Consider the following 21,307-nt stretch of genomic DNA (forward strand, 5'->3'; position numbering starts at 1 on the left):
AAATATCAGTCTGTGTGTAATGAATGAGTATATTATACTAGTTTCACTTTTTGAATAGAATTACTGAAATAAATAAACGTTTCCATGATATTCTAATTTTATGACCAGCACCTGTTTATATAATGTACTGAAGAACACATGTTCTGAACTAGTATAAACAGTAGTTACATAATGGCTATTCCAAGAAGCTGTTACGGCAGCAAAATGCCTGTAAATAACTTTAATTTCAGAAGACATGAACCGAGTGGTGTAATACAAAACAGGATTTCACAGTTTAGCCAGATAACTTAAAGGTGACAGTCATGATTGTAATAAAAACACTTTTTATATACAATTCTGAAGTTGTTTCCTGAACAGTTGCTGCTCTCCAATCAGTTTGCACTGGAAATTGAGGTAGTGTGTTTATGAAGCTCTGGTGTATTTAAATCAGTAAAAAAAGAATCTGAGAAGAATGGGAAAATCCTATGGGACAGTTAACTTTGCAATCTCATAAGTCATGCTTTGTGGAATACCACAATGTGTCCTCCAATATTTTGACATATAGGGTTACTGTATGTTAGACTGATATACATAAGTCAGCCATAATATTAAGATGATCTTGTTTCTATGTTCACTGTCCATTTGATCAGCTCCACTGCCTAGACAGGAGCACTAATACTACAATTACAAGAATTGTACCTATTGTTCTGCAGAATTTGCTAGCCCCCTTTCACCCTGTGAATCTCTTGCAGCATTGCCGTGTCTGATCCACTCATACCAGTGCAACACACACTAACACCACCATCAGCACGTCAGTGTCACTGCAACGCTGAGAATGATCCACCACCAAATCAAACCAGATAGTGCTTCTGATAATCATATCACACTGCTTCTGTAAATCTGTAAAATGAAATGCATATATTTGCTTTGACAAACCTAAGCTTTAGAAAAGAACCTCAGTTTTTTTTCTCACATATCCATCGTATTTGATCAGAACATTTTCTATCATTCCACTTTTTAATGTTTCCTTTTATCACTGCACAGTCCTCTTCGCCAACATTGTTAGGCTCTCCGTCATTCCAGTACCTGAAAGCCAAAAGAATCACATACGGATGCTGATTAGCACTTTAGCCTTCAGTTCTGTGATTACCATAGTACATAGGAACGTAAAACACTTCAAGGGCTACACCTAAAACCAGATTAGCTAGCTTTTAACAGGGGAGGAAATGGGCTAGAAATCAGCAGAAGATTTCTGAAAGTATGGTTGGCATGGGGCAAAGTTCTGGCTCATACCAAACATCTTGAATAATCCTCAGTAAGAAAGCACACAGTTGTTTTATTTTTAAAGTGGAAATGCACTGTGCCTATTATACCCTATACACATTTAGCCTCCAGGCTGTTTAGCCAGTGAGATGTCAGTCTGTAGCAGGCTACTTTGTCTCAAGGATACATTCTCTTCACAGAGACAAAACAATTTGTTTGGAGGTGATCTGGGAAGAGGTTAATATGAAAATGTGCTCTACAGCAATAACAACAGTTAATAGCAGTGCTCAGAAAAGACCCCTCTGCCTGGAAAGTCATGGAGATGTGTACTACACACTAGTGAGCAATTTGTCAAACATACACTAGGGGCAGCAAACACACATTCAGAGCCCAGAGCAGCCAGGGACAAAGTGACCTCACTATTTTCCTTCACATGCTTGACTATGTTTTTGTTTTCTCTCTCTTCCTGCTAATGTTCTGCTAGTGTAGAGAGGATGGTGACACCTGTGTACCACCCAGACCTAGTAAATGGAAGAGAGGCTTTCAAGTTCAGGATTTGTTAAGTGTTTATTTATTGTTATTTACTGTTAATTTGAACATGTGCTCTAATGCTGCCTTCACATGGTGTAAGTAAACTTCACATTCTCAACTTCAGGTAATGCTATTTTTATTTTTTACTGCACTGCAGTAATAGGACAGATAGATCTGCTATGGATGGACAAATAAATAGTTGTCTAGCACGTTATAAGCAAATACATTGTAGATTAAAATAATGTGCACAAATAACCACTAAAGCACTGTTAAAGATAACAAATTATGTACTATCCATTACTGATTCTCTCTCTCTTCCTCTACGCCATGTTAAAATGTTGAAAGTCAACTTGAGGATTTGGGTATCACAATTCTCTGAATTTCTCACTGAAAAAAGTCTGACCCTCCTGGAAAGTTTTGTAGATGTGTACCGTTCACCAGCAAGCAATTTATTAAACATACACAAGTTCAGCAAAAAAACACACATGCACAATATGATTACTATAAAAGATTGATTACTGCAATGGCATCCACAGCTCCACAGAGCTGTTGTATTGAAAACAGAGCATTGCTACTCTGGGATCAGCTTTGCAGAACCTGCAATATATTACGATTGGAGGAAGTTAGCAAAACACATTCCCACCTCCTGCTTGATTTCAGAGCTCTGGAAGACCATTGTACCATATTATTTAAATAATAATTCCATGTTCATTCATTGTCTGTAACCGCTTATCCTCTTCAGGGTCATGGTGGGTCTGGAGCCTATCCAGAAATATTGGGCACAAGACAGGAATACACCCTGGAGAAGGCTCCAGTCCTTTACAGGGCAACACACACACATTCATACCTACAGACACATTTTGATTAGCCAATCCACTTGCCAATGTGTGTTTTAGTACTGTGGGAGGAAACCAGAGCACCCAGAGAGTGGGACTTGAACCCACAACCTCCAGGTGCCTGGAGCAGTGTGGTTGCGACACTACCTGCTACGCTAACATGGCGCCCCTTAAAGAGAACATAAAAGCTAAATTTAAATTGTGTTATTTTCACTACAGTCAAAATAGTCTCTTACCCACTGGTCAGTCTTGAGCCATCGACCCATTTCCAGTTGCCCTCTGTGTCAAGGTCAGTCAGGCCAATCCAGGCTACAGCACTGTCATCATGGCCTAGACATTTAGCAGCAAAATCCTGTTATAGTGGGAGTAAAAAACTCAATCTCAAAAACAGACTATATTAAACTAAGTACAGAAAGAACAGGCTCTAATTGTGTATTATACAACAAAAATGTTAAACATATACTGTGACATCACTGGAGGCAAGAAAAAAAGACGGAACCATTACAGCTATCAACAACCTTTATTTAGCATCTGTATAAGGGAACTAGGCAAAAAGGGGCAAGGGAACAGGCAGCATTTTGAACTTGGTGTTTATCAAGATGAAGGGGCACCACATGTCCCAACCCCAACACATTTCGCAACATACCATGCCCAAACACACACACAAATATTCATATCCCAGAACAACGTAAAACAAAAAAAGGGTGGCCACCAAGCATGCTTGGAGTTCCCAAGTAAACTCTGTGTTGCCATAATATTTATAGTAATAGCATGGGTTTGACAGGTTAATACAACACACGAAGGCACCACTCCATTTTATTGTCACTGAGACAGGAAAACTAATCTTGTGCTCAATCTATAGTTTTTAAACTTTCCAGATTTACCTCCTCCCTTTTCCATTTCCTATTGCATTTTGGGACAATAGTGCCCATCAACAACCGACCAGGTCTTATGCTGTGGAAATACCCATTTTCCCACTTGTAAATTGCAATGGCGGACAAATTCGTATTTACTACAAATTCTAGATGATACACTGCTTTACACGATGTGACATATATCGTGATCTTAGCTCTTCCCCTGAGAAAATAGCTAATATGCGTTTGAAGTGTCTCATTATGTATGTTTTCTGTAGATAAAAGTAAAATATTATGATCAGATTTGTTATTACTCAAAAAGCGTTTAGTTGTCCTTAATGATAAATCACGTCTTGGGGACATGTTGTAAACAATGGACAGATCTTCAGCCAAGAACCCGTACAGAGTAAAGTCATATTTACTACTTAACCACCTGGTATACAACCTTCCAATGACCACCTGAATGAAGCATAAATCTGCATTTTGGACATTTGCATACACTCAGCTTTGCAACTTAATTACCTAAGTAGGTCCTCAAAAATGTGTTAGTAATAGTGTAAAGCTGTGTTGGTCAAGCAGCATTTTTTTTATCAGATTAAACATTTACTCAGTATTATACTCACAGTACAGTATGTACTCACTCTCACCCCCTGCTAATGTTATCAAGGATTGAAGAAAAGAACTATTAAATTGTTGCCAAAGCTAAAAAGTCAGCTAGTTGAAAAAAGTGGCCTGTGATCACAGAACTAGCTCACATGCTAATCTACAAATACCAGTGAGTCACCAAAAACGACTGAGATGGGAGAACAAAGAAAAGGCCACTGTTATATTTCATTTCAGAAATAACCAGTGAAAATATAGATTTTTAATTTTTTTTATTGAATGTTACTGAGAGCTAAAACTTGAAAGACAATGACTACTGAGGGATTCCCAAAACAGTTCTTTTCATCTCACCTGTTCTTCTTCACTATTTATGATCACCAGATCTGATCCTCTCTTTTTGCAGTAATCCCTGCTCTCACTCCAGGTTTTAGTGGAACGTGAGACATAGTAATAACTAGATTTGAAGCAAAGCCATCCCTGCTGAGTTTGTGAACCTGCTCACACAGAAAATAAAAAGACAGCATAAGTGGTTTGGTGAGTTTCTCTTTAAGAATGAGCTAAAACTAAAGAAAGAGCAATGTGCTGGGCACTACATCATATAATACCTACTATAAGAATATGTAATTGTCCATATGTATGCATGTGTATATGGTGTTAACTTTTATACTATCAAATTCTGTGCAGTCCACTCATTTCAGCCTGATCTTATATGTGTGAAATATATGACAGGATTTCTTGCTTATTATCTTTGTTGTTCATGCTAAATTAATTCTAGTTCCTGTGACAAATTGAATGCCCTACTGCTTAAATGTACTCACCCAATTCAGTTAATTCCCTCTGAAGCCCATTTTTCTCATTCTGTAGAATGTCTTTCTGGATTCTCAGAGTGTTGTAACTACTCTGTAATTCTTCATTTTCTTTAGTTATTTTGTCATTACGCTCTTGTAGCTTTTGTTTCTCTACAGCTGTTGTTTTTCTGTAGCTGGTGTAACTGGTCTGTAATTGGTCTCTATCTACAGTCAGGTCCTTGTACCTGGTCTGTAACTGGTCTTTCTCTGTAGTCAGTTTATTGTTCCTGGTCTGTAATTGGTCTCTCTCCACAGTCAGGTTTTTGTAACTAGCCACTATCTGGTCTCTCTCTGTGGTCAGGTTGTTGAACTGGATCCACAACACTGTAATGGCAGTCAGCAGGAGAACACACAGCAGCCCTAGACACACTGCAGCCAGTCTGTAGCATTTGTTCCTTGCAGCATTGTGTCTTGAATCTAGAAAGAAACAATTTCTAGAAATCATCTGGAAAGAAGACATTTCAGCTGTAACAGCCATTGAGGAAAAATAACAATTTAATGCATCCTCAAGGCTATAGTATTATTATCCATAGACCACTATCAATTATTTAAAAAAGAATTATTAAGAGATTGTTTTTCAAATTATTAGTTTCTTTGCGTGTGTGTGTGAAAACGAGAGAGAGAGAGAGAGAGAGACTTCCTGTTTGATGCATTACTTGTGTTGGCCAGAAATAACAAGACGTTTAAATTTCTCAGCATACCATACGGACAGAAATACTGATGTTAACCACATTAAATTTGTTAACCACAACTACAGGACACACGACCCTGAAATGGACAAGTGGAAATGATGAGATGAGATGACTACAGAAAGTAGTCGCCAGATATAACAAAGACCTGTTTAACTTTTTCTTTCATCTCTTGGGGTGATCAGGTGACCACTGTGCAGCTCCCAGAGCACAGAGGTCCATCAGCCACTCCACTCTGATTAATATAATTGAAAATTGAATATTATTATTCATATTAGTAAAAATACTATATTAAATATTATATTAATAACAACCAGAATATGAATATATTACAATTGTAATGTGCTTAGTTTCGTGTTCTGTATTGTTTCTTTTTTGTGCTCCCATTGTCATGTGACTGTTCCCCCTGTTTTGTGTCTGCTTCCTGCTTGTTCCCTGGTCATGTAATACCCTTCCTTTGTGTTTCTAGTGTCATGTGTCTTAATTAGTGCCCAGGTGTTTCTTGTTAGTGCTGTCTTTGCTTTATGTCAATGGTCCTTAGCCTTGTTGTGTTTAGCCTTGCTCTATGTTCAACCTTGCTATGTGTAACTCCTTTTTGTTCTGTATAGTCCTTGCCTAATGCTTAGCCGTGTTTAATGTTTAGAAGCTTTGTTTAGTGTTTAGCTTTGTCTAGTGTTTACTGTTTAGCCTTGTTTTGTGTTTACTGTTAGCTTGCCTCTGTCTTGTTACCTTTTATTTATTGTTAATAAACATCTTCTGCATATACCTCCATCACTTACTCCCAGAATTATTACATAATGACCCATCTACTCAAGGAGGTAGTGGGAGATTTTGGACTTTCTATGGGACTTATTGAACTCACTACTGCAGGGAGTCCAAGAGTCCTGCTCCTGTCTCCAGTCCAGTTCCTCTCCTGCTTTGAGCCCCCAGGGTCCCAAGTCTTCTCAGGCCTTGAGTTCTGGCCCCATGGACATAACACCAATTCGCCAGTATGCTCATGTTCTGCGGGCAAAGGTTATAGAACTTACAGCTGCAGTCCGGCTTTCCCTACCGGTGTTAAAGTCTTGTGAGGATCAGGACCTGACGGACTTCATTTACAAATTAACAACTTTCATGAATTTGTTTGGGAGGAGCTAGTTTACCGGACCTCGGAGTCCAAAGGATCCGAAGCCCACAGGGGCTGATCCAGAGCCCCCAGCCGCTCCAGAGGATCTAGAGGCCTTGGCTGCTCCAGTGGATCCAGAGCCCCAGGCTGCTCCAGAGGATCCAGAGCTCCAGAGCCCTCGGCTCCTCCAGAGGATCCAGAGCCCCCGGCTGCTCCAGTGTATCCAGAGCCCCAGGCTGATACAGAGCAAGGCTGAACACAGAACAATGCCAAGAACCATCAAACATACATACAATGGCCCACAAACAGGAAACACTGACAAGGACTATATAAAGACGACACCAACAAGAAACACCTGGGCACACCTAAGACACATGACACTAGAAACACAAGGGGAGGGTATCACATGACCGGGGAACAAGCAGGAAGCAGGGGGAAAAGTCACATGACAAGGGGACAAGGGGACTAGGCAGGGGAACAGGGACCAGAACATTAACAGAAACAGACACAAACATGGTGACAGGGACAGAGAAAAGGGCCATAACAGGTACTGGGACAGAAACAGAAACAGGGACCAAATCATGGACAGACAGAGGTACAAAGACAATTATAGCCGGATGCCCAGGACTGGCATAAGTCTGAGTCAATGTCCGAGAGGCCAGCCTAGGCAAAGTTCTAGGATTCTGCCCTGAAGTCCTTGGGGCCGTTTGAACAGAAGCGGCAGGTGCCGTCTTCGCGTGAACAGGAGCGGTGGATGCCGCCATCACTGGAACATGAGCGGCTGATGCCACCCTCACAGGTACAGGAGCGGCACGGTTTGCCGCCTTCACAGGGACAAGAACAGTTGGGTTTGTTGCCTTCATAGGGACAGGAGTGGCTGGGTTTGCCGTCTTCTCTGAAACAGAAGCAGGTACTAGGACAGGAACAGAAACAGGGACCAGGTCGACGCCGGCACATGAACAGAAGCGGCACGGGACGCCGCCTTCATTGAAGCGGGAGCAGCGGCAGATGCTGCCTTCTCTGGAACAGGAGCAGCGGATGTCGCCTTTTTTGGAACAAGAGGCTGCATTCATCGCTCCTGTTCCAGAGAAGGTGGCATCCGTCGCTCCTGTTTTAGAGAAGACGGCATCCGCCGCTCCTGTTTTAGAGAAGACGGCATCCGCCGCTCCTGTTTCAGAGAAGGCAGCATGTGCTGCTGCTCCCGCTTCAATGAAGGTGGTGTCCTGCGCCGCTTCTGTTCCTGTGCAGGTGGAGTCCCCTGCCGCTTCTGTTCATGTGCCGGCGTCGACCTGGTCCCTGTTTCTGTTCCTGTCCCAGTACCTGTTACGGCCCTTGTCTCTGTCCCTGTTCCTGTCACCGTGTTTGTGTCTGTTCCTGTTAATGTTCTGGTCCCTGTTCCCCTGACTAGTCCAGTCTTGTCTTGGGTCCAGTCCCTTGTTTACTCTAGTGTCGTGTCATGTCTTGTCATTTGCATGCCTTGGTGAGGCATGCTTTTAGAGGGGAGTTATGTAATGTGCTTAGTTTTGTGTTATGTATATTTTCTTGTTTGTGCTCTCCTTGTCATGTGACTGTTCCCCGTCTTGTGTCTGCTTCCTGCGTGTTCCTTTGTGTTTCTAGTGTCATGTGTCTTAATTAGTGCCCAGGTGTTTCTTGTTTGTGTTGTCTTTATATAGTCCTTGTCAGTGTTTCCTGTTTGTGGGTCCTTAGCCTTGCTCTGTGTTTAGCCTTGCTCTGTGTTTCACACCATTTGTTCTGTCTGGTTCTATGTTTAATGCTTTGTATTTAGCCTTGCTCTGTGTTTAGCCTTCTTGTTTAGCCTGGTTTAATGTTCATCTTACGGTTTAGTGTCTTGCCCCTTTAAATATGTTCTTGTTTAGTGTTAAGCCCCAGTGTTTTGCGTTTATCCTTTAAGTGTTTAGCCAGCTCTGTTTAGTTTCTTTGTGTTCTACTCTGTTTAGCCATCTTGTTTTGCCCTTGTGTTTAGCTTCCCTCTGTTAAAATTAGTTTCTAAAACTAGTTTCTTTTTGGTTATTATTATTAAAGTCTCCTGCACATACCTCCTTCCCTCGCTCCTTGACCACTCCTACACACACCCCATTATTACATTAAAAACAACAATTAAAAACAACATTTTTTATATTATTAAAATATGCATTAATAAATATACACAGAAAATAAATTGTATTATCTCTTAATAACTCCTTATTGTTTCTTTGCACTTACATCCACTTCCACATCGCATGTAAACCCTGAAATAAACACCAGTTCAAGGAAGTTGTGAGCCATTCTACTCAACATGGAGTTGTGGCACATAATGCCATTAAAAGTTTCAGAAAATCTGGAGAAATCTGTATATGAATGGAACAAGGCCCAAAACCTGTAGTCTTCAGCACTAAATTAAAAACAGACACATTTCTGCATAGACTCAGAAACACTTCCCAAAACAAATATCTGCGACCACAGCATTAGTGCACAAGGCATGGGTGGTTTGCACACATGTGAAAGCACTATTAATGCTGAATGATACATGTAGAATTTGGAGGAACATGCTGCCTTTTTTTTTGAAAAAGCATTGTTTATTTCAGTAAGACATGACAAATTCACATTCTGCATGGATTACAAAAGCATAGCTCCTTATTAAGAGTCTGGGAGCTAAACTTTTCCATACCGATCACCCACTGAAAACAACTGCCGCATTATGAAACAAGAAACATTAAAACAGAGACCCCAAGCTGTTGGGCAGCAGAAATCTTAAAAGAATCAAGAATCAAAACGGGTCACTTTAAAATCTATGACTGGTCTCCTTAGTTCCCAAACACTTACAGTGTGTTGTTAAAATGTTGCAACGCAGTGTTAAACATTCTACTGTCCAACACTTTTTTTATCCCTGTTGATTTAACATATAAATAGGTTTACATTATACATATATAATTGAAGTGCCAAAGCTACCAGTACCTGGTTTAAGGACCATAGTATCTCTGTTCTTTTGGCCAGCAAACTCTCCTGACCTTAACCCCATAGAAAGTCTATAGGTTATTGTGGCGAGAAAGATGCAATACGCCAGACCCACCAATGCAGAAGAGCTGAAGGCCACTATCAGAGCAACCTGGGCTCTCATAACAGCTGAGCAGTGCCACAGACTGATCAACTCCATGCCACACCGCATTGCTGCAGTAATTCAGGCAAAAGGAGCCCCAACTAAGTACTGAGTGCTGTACATGTTCATACTTTTCAGTTGGCCAGCATTTCTAAAAATCTTTCGTTTGCATTGATCTTAAGTAATATTCTAATTTTCTGAGATACTGAATTTGGGATTTTCATTAGTTGTCAGTTATAGTCATCAAATCAAATACAAATATAAATATATCAGAGGCGATTGCTCTAAGACTGCAAGGGAAGCTCTGCTTCCCCTAAAATGTCAAAAAATAAGTGATCAAATATATACTGTTGTGTGTACATGTCATTGAATTAATATGCACTACAATGCGCTCAACTTTTGTTCAGAATCAGCTTCTTATCACTGACAAAGACGCAGCTTTCCCGCAGGCTCACGGTCCTTGCGTCCACAGAGTTCAATAGCGAAGCAGCGAAGATCAGCGAAACGAGACGAGCCATTGAATAAATGCTGGGCCTCGTCCCGCCCATCGGACGCTCAGCGTCTCTGGGGGTCTATGGGGCAGTGGGCCGGCCTCGGCTGGCTCGGACGCTCAGCTTCTGCATGATGATTGGATGATCTGTCTGAGGCTGAATCCCTTTTTGATTGACAGCGAAATGAGCGAATCAGCGATCCTTTGGTGTAAAGATCTGTGGGAGCATTCAATTTTCATTCTGTTCTGAGTTGAACAGGAGACTTTCAGAAACCTCTTAGCGGCATTTTCTTTGCTAAAAACAACTAGCGACAAATCGAGCTTCTATTTCTGGTGGGTTTTTTTTTGTAGCTGCTTGTGTTTGGAGACTGACTTCTATCACTCTTTCTGACATCTATCGCAGTTTCTGTCCAGCGGGTGCTGCTGAGCCCCTCCACCGTCAGAAAGCACTCACAGGCGGACACACTTCACATGGGCCAAGGCCGTTTAAGCAGCTTAGCTCTGCTGGACATTGAGAGGACACTAGTCAAGTCCCTGGAAAAGACGCCTTGTTGGTACGACAGGGTCATATATCATTTTCTTGAAAAGGAACGGAGGGTAGAATTTACATATAAATAAACTGATACATTTTATAATGTAGGCCGAAATTGAGCTTCCCCTCCTTGAAAGACCAGCATCCGCCACTATATATATATATATATATATATATATATAGAGAGAGAGAGAGAGAGAGAGAGAGAGAGAGAGAGAGAGAGGTTGTCTAAATTATTGAACACAGCTTTCACCTTGTGTGAAAATCACAATGTTTGGACCAAAATAAACGCATAATTGCTTATATGAAATGTTTTCACACTAACATTAATAACAATAATAACATTCAATTTTCACAATGACTTTGCTCTCTAATGTTATATTCTCTTGTTAAAGCAGCATCTATGATTGTGTGGAACTGCAGTTCTCTCTGAATTTTTTACATTCAGAAGCTTGGCACTTTTTAGGTGGTACGGTATTAGGTGGAGGACACAACAACAACCATTGTTTCACTTGTCTATAAGATTTTATTTACTGTTTGAATTAGCACAGCAACACATTTGTAATTCAGTTTGTGTAGTTTTTGTGCAACAACAGCAAAAATAAATCAATATTACTCACCTATGGAGGAGGAATAAAACAGTATCCTAATCCTTAACCTCGAAAATAGAGTTTTTTTTTTTTTGCCATGACCAGAAAGAGAAAGCATAGCATACTGGAGACACTTTGTATTTATCTTTACCCATTTTCAGGCACTGGGGCATTGTAAACACATTAGAGCAGTGTTGAGCACAAACTCACGAATCGCGAATGTCACCTTTAAGTGGCTGAAGTTTTGTTTGAACAGTGATAATAAAGAAGATGAATTTACAATACCTGAATTCTTCTTTGATTCCTTGATGCTTGTCATCCTGGTGGTCTTCAGGTTCTCTACATTTTCATATATACAAGAATCTGAACCATATCTGTCTTCAGGAATTGCTTTGGTCTTCCTCATCTCCATCCTCAGTTATAGCCTGATGCAACAGTAATAAGTGAATCAGTTTGAACAAATGATATATGGAAGTATTGTGTCTAATTCATATTCAGATACATCTGTATATGTATTTCTTTTTTAGAACGCCTACTTCCCATGTATATTTTTTACACAAGTGTGAATTCTGGGTGTGAACATGAGAAGCTGCCTTGAAAGACAAGACGTTTCCCCACCAAATGCATTAAGTCAGAGTTAAAATATATAGCGGGTAATACATCTTCTAATGTGTTTCTTTTTTTGGAACACATACGCCCAATTCAGGGTGTGAACACGACAAGCTGCCTTGAAAGTCAAGACAAATTTCCACCAAAAAATAGTACACAATAATTCTGAACGTGATTATTTATAATGTATACATTTATACTTTATTTTTCTTTGAACTCATTCAGAGGCATTATGTACAGTGAAGTGTATTGAAGGGAGAAATTAGTGAAAGAATGTTGAATTCTTGTGCTCTTGAAAGCTTTAAGTGCATTTTATATGTCACCACTCATGATGGTGGTTCATGCTCCTATCAGGTTTATCTTAACTCTTGTGGGCCCACGGTCTTAAATACTCAAAACCTAAAATTATGAAAATCCACAAAAAAACAGCAGAGCAGGCTAACCACACGTAGCTCCTTAGCAAGGCTGGCTAAGTTATAAACCAATAGGTTCCCATTTGGAACTCTTCACAAACATGGCACAAGCAGTATTCAGTATTAACTATAATTACTGAGTGGGCAATTCGTGTAATAACTGAGAAAAGATAGCGGTGTTAAGTTTTTTTCTTAACTTTGCTTCTACCGTTTTACTCTCGCGCCATCTCCGACCTCTTGTCTCTCTCCCTCCCTCTCAACCTCTCTTCCTTAGCCCCTCCCCTTCCACTTTTTTCACTCATTGTATACATCCCTTGATATTTTAAGCTTCCAAACAAACCAATAAAATGTAATATACATCTTGGAACTATATATACAGAATATTCCATTTTTATCTTGGATTTGGTCCAAATGAATAATTACTTATTTGTTTTATTTTAGTAAGAGAGCTATAATTTTAACCAAGGCTACACCCTCCCCCTTCTAAATGGCTAATGTCCTCATTATGCCTGCTGTTATTTATCTATTTTTTATTTCTTTTTTTAACTTTTGTTTTTTTTTCTTGTTAACATGTGTCTTAGTTGACACTGAACTTAGTTTGACTAAGCACATAGAGCAAACTGCTACAGGATTTTTCTGAGAACTAAGTCTTGGGACTCGGCAACCCTCATGGTGCTTACTGAACTGTATAACCATTCCTTTGTGACTGATGGTTACAGGGCAATCTGTAGGCTTTCCAAGTTCATCCATAACTTTAGCCGAATGGCAGGTCTCCTTTCTCTCCTGGACAAACGGGTACACATAGGTCCAACATCCTCCACTGAAGTATTAGAATCAGGGACATCTCCCGCTTCTAAATCTGTCCACCACAGTATCAGTATGTGGATGTGTGGTTTCCTCCATTTCAGCATTCTCCAGAAAGGTCATTGGTGCCATTTCAACAACCTCTGGGCTTTGATCCATCTCACCATTATTCACTGCTTGTCTATCATCTTCAACCTCATCAGTCTGTTCAAAAGGTTCCAACATCTCTCCTAGGTGCCTTCGCACATCTACAAGGTCTATCTGAGGAGGTTGATGCACTTCTTCACTCTCAGGCTCTGTGGTTTCTTCACTGCTTTCCACCAACGCACATTTCCACATCTGAAGATTCTGGCATTCTTACCAAATATCCAATGGGTAAAAGATGGTCTCTATGTAAATTCTTAACCGGTCCAGTACCCCTCTCGGGTTTGACACCAGTAAATTTGGCATTTTTCCAATCACTACATGAGGCAAAGACTTCCATTTATCTTGTAGTTTATGTTTCCCAGTTAAACCAAAATTCCGAAGAAGCACTCTGTCACCTTCTGCTAGGGGTTGGCTTCTTACTCTTTGGTCATAACGGGCCTTGTTCTTTTGATGGCTTTTTAAAGATGCTGTAGATGCCAACTGATATGCTTGTTTTAGTGATTGTCTCATCTTGGCAATATACTGCTGATAGTGGACCTCATCTTCTCCATCTGGAGAGGTGCCAAAGCAAATGTCCACTGGCAAACGCACTTCTCTACCAAACATTAGAAAATATGGTGAATAACCAGTGGCATCGTTTTTCGTGCAGTTATATGCATGGACAAGCTGACTCATTTGTTGGCTCCACTGCTGTTTCCTTGCAGGATCAAGTGTTCTGAGCATGGAAAGAAGAGTGCGATTGAATCGCTCAGGCTGAGGATCTCCCTGAGGATGATATGGAGATGTTCGTGACTTTCTTATCCCCAACATGGTCAGGAGTTCCTTAATGAGCATACTCTCAAAGTCACGTCCCTGATCCGAGTGAATTCTGGCTGGCAATCCATAGTGAACAAAATACTTCTCACATAAAACTTTGGCCACAGTTACTGCTCTTTGATCCTTTGTACAGAACGCTTGCGAATAGCGAGTGAAATGATCTGTCACTATTAAAACATTTGTGATTCCTTTGGAATCTGGCTCAATAGTGAGAAAGTCAATGCAAACTAAGTCAAGAGGACCAGTGCTTGTGATCCGGATTAATGGAGAAGCTCTTTGTGGGAGTGTTTTTCCAGCTGCACATTGTCCACATGTCTTAATGTATTGCTCAATCTCCAGGTACATTCGGGGCCAATAAAATCTGTCTTTCACAAGTTCAATTGTACGATCAATCCCCAAGTGTCCACCCTCATCATGCATTGACTTTAAAACACTGGTTCGATAAGTGTCTGGCAAGACAAGCTGCAAAACATTTCTGCCGCTTGTTTTTTTCACTACTCTGTATACTATGCCATCTTTCATTGTCAGTTTGGCACTTTCTCTGCGTAACCGTGCAACATCTGAATTATCACTTTTTGGAGAATCATAAACATTACCATTTATCCCTCTGTATATCTTGCCTGCTCAAGCGTTCTAGTGAACTCAATGTCAAGGTGGCTGGGTAAGCATATGCTTCAGGTATGACTTCTGGTGGAGCTCCCAGTTGATCAACCAGTCCGTTTGCGATTTCTGATTTCTGTGTCAGCCCAGCCCGCTTACAAAGAACTTTGATTCCAAACTGAGGAATTTCTGCCCACTCATTAGTATTATCTTCTGGTGGGTTGTGTGACAAAAGATCAGCATCCACATTGTGTGTTCCACGCCGATACTGAACATCAAAATTGTAAGTGGCAAGGGCAGCAAGCCATCAATGACCAGCTGCATTCAGTCTGGCGGTTGTAAGAACATAAGTAAGCGGATTATTGTCTGTTCTGACAGTAAACCGAGCTCCATACAAATAATCATGAAATTTATCTACCACAGCCCACTTGAGTGCCAAGAACTCCAGCTGGTGTACTGGGTAGTGCTGCTCAGAGGTGCTCAGCTTACGGCTTGCAAAAGCTACAGGCCTCAGGCCCTCTGGGTATGATTGGTATAGTACTGCTCCCAAGCCATTCAGACTAGCATCTACATGTAGAATGTATGGTTTTGAGGGATCTGCAAAAGCTAGGACAGGTGCGTGTGTAAGGCAATGAATGATTTGATGAAAAGCTTCAGTGCATGCTTTATCCCATCTGGCCCCAAAAGGTTCAGACTCTTTGAGGTAAACTTTAGTTTTGTCCTTCACAACCTCTCTTCCATGCTGAGCAGGTGGATAACCCTTGGTGAGCTCTGTGAGTGGCCTGACTACCACATAATAGTTTTCAATAAATCTGCGATAATATCCACAGAACCCTAGAAATGATCTTAAAGACTTGAGATCAATGGACTGCTTCCATTTAGTCACAACTGACACTTTATCAGGGTCAGTAGAAATGCCAGCTTCAGACACAATGTGTCCTACATACTTGACCTCAGATTGACAGAATTGGCATTTGTTAATCGAAATTTTGAGGCCAACCTCTTCAAGCCGGTCTAGCACCTTCAAGAGGCACTCCTCATGCTCTTCCAAGGATTTACCAAAAACAGTTATGTCATCCAAATAAACAATGACTTGGAGAAGATGCATATCCCCAATGGCTTTCTCCATGAGCCGTTGAAATGTCGCTGGTGCTCCCATGATGCCCTGTGGCATGCGCTCAAACTGAAAGAAACCAATAGGGCATATAAAGGCCGTCTTCTCTTTGTCTTCCTCCGCCATCGCAATCTGATAATACCCACTCCGAAGGTCTAGAACTGAAAACCACCTGCTTCCTGATAAACAGTCCAAGGTATCATCTATGAGAGGCATTGTGTACTGGTCAGGAATGGTGCGGTTGTTTAATGTACGATAATCAACGCACATCCTTACACTGCCATTTTTCTTTCTAGCGATTACAATGGGTGACGCTTAGGGACTACGCGATTCTTTGATGATTCCCACAGCTAATAATTCTTGTATGTGCCGACGCACATCATGTATGTCAGCTGGTGCAATACGTTTAGATCGTTCTCTAAATGGTCGGGTATCACTTAGGCGTATGTGGTGCTCTACACCCTTTGCCAAGCCAACATCCCACTCATTAAGTGAAAAAACATTCTTTCTCTCTGCCAGCTTGTGACTGAGACATTTTTTTTCCAAACCTCAGAAATGGGAGAGTGTCCGAAATCAAAAAGTCCTGCATCAAGTTTACCAGGTGTCACATTAGATTTCTGAGCGACTGTCACTGTGTCTGTAGCGTACACGTGAGCTACTGCTGTTCCCACAGAAATTGATGCATTCTTCAGTGACTCATTATGCAGGAGCATGGTAAGGCTATTGTCTTTAATCTCTGAAGTAGGAAACACCATGGGCTGAACTACTACACCCTGAGGAAGTGCTAGACAAGTAGGAGTCTCAACCAACAAGATCTCTTTAGACAAGGTCTGTAATGGCTCTATACTGCACGTTACATGGCATTCCCCTCTTGGCGCAAGGGAAAGAGAGCCAGGTCCCAGCCACTAGACAATCAGTGTCTGATTTACAAGACTGGTTAAGATGTAAAGCTTGAGTAAACAATGGCTGTACATGGTATGAATGTGGTACTTGTGTTTCAGCAGTCTCCTGACACAGATAAGCTAGCCGTTTGAACAAGTTTGCATTGGTTCCGCTTATAATTGGAATCTGGTCGGATTTTGCAGGTTCAGGGCAGACCAAAGCAAGATCAGGGAGGGATTTATCAACACCCGTCAGCTCTTTTGGAAATTGAACATCCACAACAATATAGCCACAGTAAGGGTAGCTAGAATCACTGAGGCCCCATATTGCCAAGCCTGTAACCGGCTGAAGCGGAACTTGTGGTAGGTGTTGGGAATACCAGCTCTCAAAGATCATTGTGACTTGAGAACCACTATCTAACAGTGCTTGACAGGAATGGCCTCCCACCTTAACCGAAATGATGGAAGAAGGGCCCACTAATCCTGGAGGCAGACCAGAGGTAGGCATCTTCTTTACTATGCCATTTCTCGCACAGTTCTTGTCAGCCAGCTTCTCTGTGGATTCTCTCTTTTCATTATTTTTTCTGCGCAAAACTCGAATTAATTTCTGTATAACTTTAGAAAGATTTTCAGGTGCCTTACATTTTGTAGCAATATGCCCATCCTCTCCGCATCTATAACAAAAAAAATGTGTCATTACCCTTTGCCCACTGTCCATCCTCCTTAGGCTTGTCAATTTCAGAAACATCCCGGGACTTTTTGAAACGTGTCTCTAGTCTGTAAGATGGAGAATGTGTTTGCTGTACCACCATTACAGTTAGCTGAGACTGTAGTTCTTGTACTTGTCTTTGTAGCTTCTGCACCTCGCTGTCGCATTCTGTATTGGTTGCCTTCTTTTTAGATGCTCCAGAATCAGCATCTATAACAGGGGTCATGCATTGCTTACCAGTCCTATCTCCAACTTTTGTAATGAATTTCTTAATTTCTGCTCTCAATTCTTTGAGTTACTCTAACTCAGAGAGGGCATCCTCATTTGTCTGAACAGTTCGAACATGTGTTCATCCTTGACTTCATTAAGAAGCTTCAGGAAAGGAGGAGGGTTGTCTTTTCTCTCTGTGAGTCGAAGGTGTAACAGCATTAGCTCCGAATCAAATGCACCACGAAGTAGTTGTTCTACTCGTGCTTTATCAACTGAAGAAGGAGGAAGACCTCCCCTCTGCACTATCTTTGTAAGGGACCTTTCAAGCCTCCTTAGAAATTCAGAGAGACGCTCTCCAGGCAGTTGCCGCATCATTCTAAAAGCAAAGTACAGGTCTTCTCCAGACTCCATACTACCAAATGAACTTTCTACAGCCTCATCATATTCTGTGGGGCTAGCTTCAGGGTTTGCTGCTCTAACTGCTTTCAACAATTCTCCTTCGCTTTTCACGATCAGAACAAGCACACTCATCAGTTGTCTAGAGTTTCTTCCCCAGCAGGGGTGGGACTGGTTCCAGAAAAAGTCCTCAAATGTCTGTATGCATTGCTCTCATATATCGGTTTAGACATTTTCTCTAACAGGTCACCCACAGCCTGAATAATAGACTCAGGACTACTAACATGGGGAGTACTCAGAATATGCAAGGCTGGAATGTCACTGAGTGTTTTACCTTCTTCTTCGAGTAGTCTGACTAGTTTCTCTGTGAACTTCTCAGCATTACTACTGGGCTCATCTGAAAGAATTATTCTCCATTCAGCACTTCCATCACTAGGACTAATTTCAGGTGGAATTCTTGTGCAATCCACTACCTCACGGCATTCACAAAGCACCACCAGACTGTTCTGCTGGGCGTCAAATATCTTGCCCCTCACTCTTACCCTGCCTAGTACTTTTATGGCTTGCATGGTTTCTTCAATATATGCAATATCAGTGTCTTCAGGAACACCAGTTAGCATGAAAGCATGTTTAACATTTAATCCTTCTCCTCTGCACCAGTTGCCAAGCTCAACAGAGGTGTGAACTTTAGTGTGTTCTGCCATAACTTCTCTATTTGTGTAAATTAACTGGAACTGCATGTTTCCTGTATGCCTGCTAATAAAATAATGACAGCCTAAAGATAAGGTAATAACTTAAAAGGGGAATAATCCCAGCGATGCCTCCAATTTATTATGTAACCCCTACCCCATTAATTATGGCTAGAATAAGGAATAAGGGTCCTGAATTCCAATTCCCCTCTTCATCAATCTAAATTAATAACACCTCAACCACACTAAAGAGATAACTCAAATACACATGTATAAAAAATTAGACTTTTACTTAATGTTTCAACAATGTACTATTGAGCTTATATGTGTACCTCTTGTTGTGAATTTTCTAATCTTTTGATAGAAATTTTACATTACACAAATTATCAGATACCAAATTTACAGCTTATTTTTACACAGTATGCTGTTGAATAAACCCACCTAACATAAGTGCATAATTTCGCTACACTATATGATATAGTACACGTTGAAAAGAGCACTGAATGACATAAATGAAACGTAACTTTAAACGATATCTTAACTCTTGTGGGCCCACGGTCTTAAATACTCAAAACCTAAAATTATGAAAATATAAAAATGTTGCAGGCCTGAGACGATGCTCGGGAACGTGGAGACCCAAAACTTAAGCGGTCGCTTCACTCAACAGAGCAAAAAGAAATATCAGAACAGTGTACCTTGTTTTTACTAGGTAGGAGAGAATGAGAGCACCATATCCCGGCGACAATGGCGAGGCTGAGCGTGTTGTCGTGGTTGACAGGAGTACACCACCCCCTTCAGGCAGTAATGGAGAGGCTGAGCGTGTTCCCTCGAAGCCAGGAACTCTTAGCCATGAGGGGACTCAGAGCGCTATCTGGGGCAGAATTACTGAGTTTCTGTGTCCAGCGCAACGAAAAGAGTGTAACAATGCTCGTTTTTCGAACACCACAGTCTTTATGAGCAATGGAGAGAGAGCAAATAACGACAAAAAAAAAAAAAAAAACAGCAGAGCAGGCTAACCACACGTAGCTCCTTAGCAAGGCTGGCTAAGTTATAAACCAATAGGTTCCCGTTTGGAACTCTTCACAAACATGGCACAAGCAGTATTCAGTATTAACTATAATTACAGAGTGGGCAATTCGTGTAATAACTGAGAAAAGATAGCGGTGTTAAGTCCTCCCCTTCCACTGCTTTTCACTCATTGCGTACATCCCTTGATATTTTAAGCTACCAAACAAACCAATAAAATGTAATGTATTGGAACTATATATACAGATTATTCCATTTTTATCTTGGATTTGGTCCGAATGAATAATTATTACTTATTTGTTTTATTTTAGTAAGAGAGCTATAATTTTAACCAAGGGTACAAACATTTACACAGAAAAGTGTTCATCATTTCACTAAAACATCTATCTGCCCATTTCGTCGTTTAGGACAAATATTTCATAGCCAAACATTTCGTTCCACCTTACATGTGTCCATTTACGAGTCCTAATGGTGTTATCCGCCAGCGTCTTGAAAGGTTCCACCTTAAAAGCTGAAGCTAACGCAATAGCTTTTGAAACATTTTGGAGCAACTGTTATTCCACTTTATTCATTTAAATCACAAAAACCAATTGTATAATTCAACCAATTATTCCCAAATTTTGTATTCAAGCATTTAGTTCCACCTTACATGGGTCTGTTTAATAGTCTTATTTGTTTTGTTCTAGCTTCTTACTGAATACTCATTTCCACCTTAAACAGCTATGTGAAGCTAAAGCTAGCACTAGGATTTATAAAAACTCATTTTGAAACACGTCTCATTTCCCATTTTATCCATTTAAAACACAAACAAGTGTATATCACTGAAACTACCTACTAGTGAAACGCTTACATTTGCTGTGTACCTCCAAGCTTGATTTCTCCATTCCACCTTAAATAGGTGAATTTGCGAGGCTTTTCAAACACAATTCTTACTCAATTAGTTTAAAACACACACACAACAGAGAAACACACATGAATCTACGGAGCCCCTAAAGGGACTGGGGGGGACACTATTGATTTTGCGTTCCCTCGCAAATACTTTGTGGGCTCCGTAGTACTGTGCTTGCTGTTGATTATGTGCTTGCTGTGCGTGTCAGGTGAACTATGGAGCAGCTCGTTGAATTTTACTTTGATCTTGGACTGAAATATAAAGACGTAGCATCTCTTCTGAGCAGAAAACATGGATATGTTACTGGGGAGCGCCAACTGAAACGTTTGTTGCTGTGTTGTTGACTGCTATGAAATGAGGATGAGAGAATTTAAAGTGCAAGCGCATGGACAAAGGTTACGTGAACAGTACAGAGATACGGACAATGAACACAGTTTCCAGTGGGAGAGAAAGGGGAGTGAACACCTAAATAAATGTGTAGCTATTGGTAGTGTATTGGAGTAATGTGTGTAAAAGTTTTGGCAGAAAATGATATCCTTTTTACTGCAACTTTAAAAAACAGAATTCCCAGATAAAACGAAATGCAT

The 21,307-nt window shown here is 40.8% G+C and overlaps 1 protein-coding gene across 1 annotated transcript; it reads right to left on the bottom strand.

The window, feature by feature from the left end:
* Positions 1-935: 935 nt before the first annotated feature.
* LOC136708552 (CD209 antigen-like) lies at positions 936-19,571 on the bottom strand. The gene is made up of 6 exons (XM_066683221.1): positions 19,501-19,571; positions 11,703-11,842; positions 4,966-5,331; positions 4,418-4,560; positions 2,846-2,961; positions 936-1,065 (listed from the first exon to the last, which is right to left on the bottom strand). Exons 2-6 carry the CDS (start codon positions 11,827-11,829, stop codon positions 936-938), a joined length of 882 nt encoding a protein of 293 aa, XP_066539318.1. The 5' UTR covers positions 11,830-11,842; positions 19,501-19,571.
* Positions 19,572-21,307: the final 1,736 nt, after the last annotated feature.

This window comes from Hoplias malabaricus, chromosome 1 (assembly GCF_029633855.1).
Source record: "Hoplias malabaricus isolate fHopMal1 chromosome 1, fHopMal1.hap1, whole genome shotgun sequence".
NCBI lineage: Eukaryota > Metazoa > Chordata > Actinopteri > Characiformes > Erythrinidae > Hoplias > Hoplias malabaricus.